At 36.5% G+C, this 5,880-nt stretch overlaps 2 protein-coding genes across 2 annotated transcripts; both read right to left on the bottom strand.

The window, feature by feature from the left end:
* Positions 1-226: 226 nt before the first annotated feature.
* LOC131033622 (ubinuclein-1-like) lies at positions 227-1,976 on the bottom strand. Its single transcript, XM_057964872.2, has 2 exons — positions 552-1,976; positions 227-271 (listed from the first exon to the last, which is right to left on the bottom strand). Exons 1-2 carry the CDS (start codon positions 1,974-1,976, stop codon positions 227-229), a joined length of 1,470 nt encoding a protein of 489 aa, XP_057820855.2.
* A 1,514-nt stretch (positions 1,977-3,490) lies between these two features.
* Positions 3,491-4,344, bottom strand: LOC131033717 (uncharacterized). Its single transcript, XM_057964994.2, has 2 exons — positions 3,751-4,344; positions 3,491-3,639 (listed from the first exon to the last, which is right to left on the bottom strand). Exons 1-2 carry the CDS (start codon positions 4,264-4,266, stop codon positions 3,628-3,630), a joined length of 528 nt encoding a protein of 175 aa, XP_057820977.2. The 5' UTR covers positions 4,267-4,344; the 3' UTR covers positions 3,491-3,627.
* Positions 4,345-5,880: the final 1,536 nt, after the last annotated feature.

Genomic DNA, 5,880 nt, shown 5'->3' with positions numbered 1-5,880 from the left:
CTAAATATATAATAACTCTAAGTCTCCATATTGGTACCATTTCTTAGAACCTTGTAACTGTTGTTTCCATTATAGATCAAGTTTATTATAACTCTAAATGAGTCACACAAATTTCTTTTAATTAATTACATTAATTATAGTTTTATAATATTTAATGATTATATTATTTTAACATTTTTCTCTATATTATGAATGAAAATACATAACACTTATTTCTCTCTTGCAATTAAAGTTCGTCTGTCTCATCCTCATCCTCATCCTCATTCCTTTCCTACAATACCAAAAATTCACTTAAATCATTATTTAAAAAATAAACATAAAAATTAAACAAAAATCAATATAAATATACTATTTATTCTTTTATGATTAATAATCTAAAATTTTAATAACCTAATAATCTCCCTCCTTAGGACTAGTATATAAGCCTTTCTTTCCATTATAGATGAAACCTATCACACTCCATAAAGGTTCTAAACCTGTTCCTCTCTAAAAAACTAAGGTTCATCTATGTCATCCTCATTGCTTTCCTGCAAGACCAAAGGTTCACTTACCTTGACTCCATCAGTTTTCTGCAAGGCATCAGTATCTTGGTCACTACTTCCATAAGCCTCAGTACCTTTTTGCAAAGCATCGTCATGTTTTTTCACCATTCTCCTGAACCATCTTGTTAAGTTTCTTCGTTGCATGATGTGCCCTAAAATGCTGTGTAGCCTATCAGAAATATGACCTGGTACTTCCCCATACTTTGCAATGGCTAAACTGGCAACTTCATTAAGCCTTTGCTTCACACCAGGAGGCAAATACCTTCTCTTACTACCCCCTCCTTCAGATGAACCAGCTACCTGACTCATATCAGCCTGTTGTGCACTTGACTCTACAACAGCACTTTCTAAATCAACGAATGCCTTCTCCAACATATTTGAAAACTCAGGCTCATCGTCTTTGACATTAGATGCACTAACATTGCCCACTTCTTTGCACCCATCTGATCCTAAGACACCAGTGGAAGTAGAACCCAACTCTTTATTTATCTTAGTATCCTCAAGCTCATCCATATCACGATCCACAGCTTTATCCATGGCTTCATTTGTAGGAGAAGGTATTTGCATTTGACTCGCCCTCGTCTTTGGTCTTTTTTTTGGGATTTCCACCATGGAATTTTTTTCCCTCTTCCTAACATTGCCCACTTCTTTGCACCTATCCGATCCTAAAACACCAGTGGAAGTGGAACCTAACTCTTTGTTTATCTTACTATCATCAAGCTCATCCCTATCATAACCCACAACCTTATCCATGGCTTCATTTGCAGGAGAAGATATTTGCATGCGACTCACCCTCTTCTTTGGTCTTTTTTTTGGGATTTCCTCCATGGAAGTTTTTATCTTAGTATCATCAAGCTCATCCATATCATGACCCATAACCTTATTCATGGCTTCTTTTGCAGGAGAAGATATCATTCGACGCACCCTCTTCTTTGGTCTTTTTTTGGGGATTTCCTCCATGGAGATTCTTTTCCTCTTCTTTTTTGATGATTCGCCCACAGGAAGGGAACCGGGCTCTTTATCTTCCTCTGGGGACCTCCTTTCTATATAAAACCCACTGTACTTAGATTTTGTTTTCTCCAGTTTGTAGTACTCATTTAACTCAGAATCGTCTATAAAAGAGTCGTCACAATCATAATAATCCATAGCACCACCTTCACCAACATTTTCTCCCTCCTCATCACTGCTATCAACTCCCCGGTAAATGTTCTCCATTCTTTCAAGAACTGCACTGAAATAATTACGTGGTTTTTGCTCAATATTGTCAGGCTGTGGTTTTTGCTCACTTTGGCTAGTTTGTTGAGCTTTTTCCTTTGTTAACTTTTTCCATGAGACAATATTGATGTCATCTGGTTTTAACTCGACTTTGTATCTCTGTCTTGGCAATTCGCTCATGAGCTTCGCCCCAGGTAATAAGTTAGGGTCGTCATCCATTTTCAAGATTTAATCACTATTGCAATAAGCTGAGTGTCTTGTTTCCAGTCGTTGTATGCTTAGAGTTGGAGGAAATGAACATGGTATGCCTATATATATGACAGCATCATGAATCGACACAACCCAAATTCAAGGTCATGCACATTTTGGTCTTACATTTTTTATTTATTTATGAATATACGAATTAGTTTCTATTATCCGGCTTACCCCATACATCAACAGATCCAGAGTGACGTCAGACATAGACCACCCTCCACAGTAACAACTTCTCTTTCCTCTTTCCTCTTTACCTTCAGTGTCACCGCCAGAAACCGGCCATTCACTCCCTCCACCAATATCCCCCTGGCCCCTCCAAAGACACATCTTAATAATTTCCGAGCTTCAATCTTTATAAGCTGAGGGTTTATTACTAATGCAATATTTCCTATGGTCTGGCATTCAAGGGCCCAACACATTCAAACCATAAAATTAGTAAACTTTATTTCCATGATGTTGTAAATATTGTAATCAATTTCTATATGTTTTGGAAGTATTCACTTCCTATTTGAACGACATTAACTCTTCAACTGTTAAAAAGGCAATCAAAGATTACAATCTGGGCTTTTATTGTTAACTTTGAACGTATTTATGCTATCTGCGGATTTTTATGCTTTTTATTGGTGAACTGATAATTCGTAAAGAAACTTTGTACAATGACAGATTCAATCCAAGATGCTAACTGGAAGTTGTAATAAATAATACTTTATATTTAGAAGATTAAGAGTTCCGTCTTATCGTCGAGCAACTTCAACTTCCGCGTAATATAAGGATCTGTTCAGAGAGCCAACCTGGACCCGTATAAACTTTAGAAAGAGTAGTTATGCAGTAACAGTTTCCATTCAAAAGGTTACATTTAGTATTCAGAAGATTAATAATTTAACTTTATCAATAAGAATCTAAACCTCCATGCAATACAATACAAGAATCTGTTTGGAGAGACAGTTCCAGACCTATATAAAGTTCAGAAAAAATAGTTACACAATTACAGATTCCATTCAAAAGATTAGATCCAGACAAATATTCTAATATGTGTTCAGCATAATATTCTAATATCATAAAGGATAAATTCAGGATTGTGTTTTGAATATGATTTTGGTGGAATACACTCAGCAAAAAAGATTTCAGAACTTATATTACCAATGATATAACTAAACAATTTTATAGATTTATATAAAACCCTAAATAAAGTAAAATCATATCATTTTCTGAACATAAAGGATCTGTTCAGAGACGACCCCATACTCATGAAATTTTTAGCATATAACTTTGAAATGATGGTTTCTTAAAATGAAGGTTTTCTAAAATGATGATTAGATTGTGTTTCAGAAATAACCTCAATTCAGTTATCAGATAAAACCAATTATGTAGATTTATATAAAACCCTAAGTAAAATAAAATCAATATGAACATAATAGATTGTTGTTTAAAACCCTGAAAATCACAAAGATCCATGCATATTTAGACTGTCTTATAAATATTTTATTGATATGAAAGGGAGCAGTACAGACTATTCGAAAAAAGAGGTTAAACATATCTCCTGATATGATCACCGCTTCATTCCTTATCATATGCTATAATTATATCTCCTGATGGCTCTTTGTAGAGAGTACGCTTAATGCTGTCCCTGCAAATCAACAAGAAATAAACATCAAAGCCCACCAAGAATATGAAAATAGACATCAAAACTAACTCAAAAGATAGAAATACAAGTTGGGTTTGTTTGTGCTTGTACAACCTTACAACTAAAAGCAGCAGGAGATTTATTCTTGCATTTGGCAACAATCCCAAGCCCTGCCTCAACATATGCATAGTAATTGCCAAACTTTCCAAATATCTTTTTCACATTTTCACACATATAAGCCTCAGACTCCTCATTCCCAAGGTTTTCGAAAAATCTGCAACAAGGTTTTGGAACAAAGTTTTCATTGTCTGTGTCATATCCTTCTTCTGCAAGCAGTTCCAGATAGCTTACACAATTTTCCAGCGACATAGAGCTTTCTTGGGATATTGTAGCTAGGGACCTTGGCCCTTTGGAGGAAGTCTCTGGGTTTCCCATGGAGGCAGGAGAACCCGAGGTTGCAAACCTAGCAATCTCTATCTTGAGAGGCTTGTAATGGTGTCCCTTACCCCGATATTCTGAAGGTACCAATTCAACAATCCTGCAATATACTGTGGATACCATAACCATGAGCATGAAGACTAAAGCACAGACCATCTTCATCCTGAAATGTTGAAGCTGTGTGTTCTTCATAGGATAATACAAAACAGAAGCATCAATGCAAAATGAATATGTGAAGAAATGGGGTGGTGGGGATTAGTTTATATTGAATGGGCTTGAGATTAAGATGACTTGGAAGACATGAATTCTCGGGTGAAATTTGTTCTTTCCTTAAATGTGCATTTACATGACTGGTAAGTGAAACGGTGACTGTTTCAATTATCTAGAAATTGGTTGTGCTTGTGGGCCCTCCATTGTCTCAACTTGATTATATTACAATCCACCAGACGTATCAAGATCTTGCACGATAAGCATAGATCTTATAAGATAAAACATTACCGATGGAATACTAAAATCAATTTTTGTGTTTTATAATATTTTTATAGAGCATAGTGGAGCTTGGAAGCTTGTGCCTCCACTTTGGCATTGCTGTCAAAGGGGGAGAAGATATCTGATGAAGAAAATATATTGTTTGGGGAGAAGATATTGAGCATGTACACACTGACCAGTCCAGATGGTGGCGGTAGTGATCATTTGAAATGGTAGTGATCCTTTGAAACTGAACCGGATGTTATTAAGTAATGATATGCTGAGTATTTTCATCAATGCCAAAGGGGGAGATTATTGGCATATGATGAAGCGATGACAATGTATGTTGTCATTGATGTCAATAGGTGAACCGGTATGAACTGGTATGAAGACTGGAAACGGCTATAGTCAACCGGGATGGAGTGGACCAATGTCGGGGTTCACTAAGTGTGACTACCAGTTGGTAGTCTCTATTCAGCTCTAGAGTTTCCGGTTTGGCTTATGCGGTGCAACCGATGACATTCTGTGATGAGTTAGTTAAGAGAAAAGGATGAGATCGTGGTGCCATGTCAGTTATGTGCATGTGAAGATCGAATGCATTGAATGTCTACCTCGGGAATGCACGATGTTCTTAGCGGTGTATGAAGAGTGCGTGATGGGTTACTGATTTCCAGATGGAGTGAAGATTGGACGATGCAAAATGACTTGAGATCTATTTTAGATCGCTTCATTTTATGCAATGGATCTAACGGTCAGGATTGGACCGCTTGTAATTGTAAACCTAAAATGTTTAGGGTTTAGGGTTTATGCTACTGACCTAATTGTTGTCTATAAGGTCAATGATGTTTGTTATTGTTTGTGTTGGCAAATAATGTGTTTGTGTCCACATGTTGAGATACTTGCCAAACTAGAGTGTGGAATCTACAGAGTGTGATTGTAGAGGAGAGAAGATGAAAATGATCTTCCTTAGCAAGTAGTGTTGTTATCAGATCAAATCTTTACCTATTGACTTCTAACCATTTCAATAGAAGGAAAATACCTTGACTGGGTAGCTTTAACAGGTTTGTTGCAAATCCTCTAACCAGGTGACTCAAGTTCATTGAGTTCTTTAAATCCTCTAGCAAGGTAACCTTTAACAGGGTTTCAACCTTTAACAGGGTTTATATCCATCCCTTAACCAAGTGATCCCTAACAGGATCGGTTCCTAACACAACCTTATTGTAAAGTCTTTAACAAGACTAGGCTCCTAACAAAGCGAACTAAGTTAAAAGAGTTCAAAACAAGCTTGTGGGTATTCATCCCCACCGTGGTTTTTCCCATTTGGGTTTCCACATGAAA

The sequence above is a fragment of the Cryptomeria japonica genome, chromosome 3 (assembly GCF_030272615.1).
Source record: "Cryptomeria japonica chromosome 3, Sugi_1.0, whole genome shotgun sequence".
Classification (NCBI taxonomy): Eukaryota; Viridiplantae; Streptophyta; class Pinopsida; order Cupressales; family Cupressaceae; genus Cryptomeria; species Cryptomeria japonica.
Note: the sequence above shows the minus strand (reverse complement) of the source record. Positions and strands in the feature narration are given on the sequence as shown.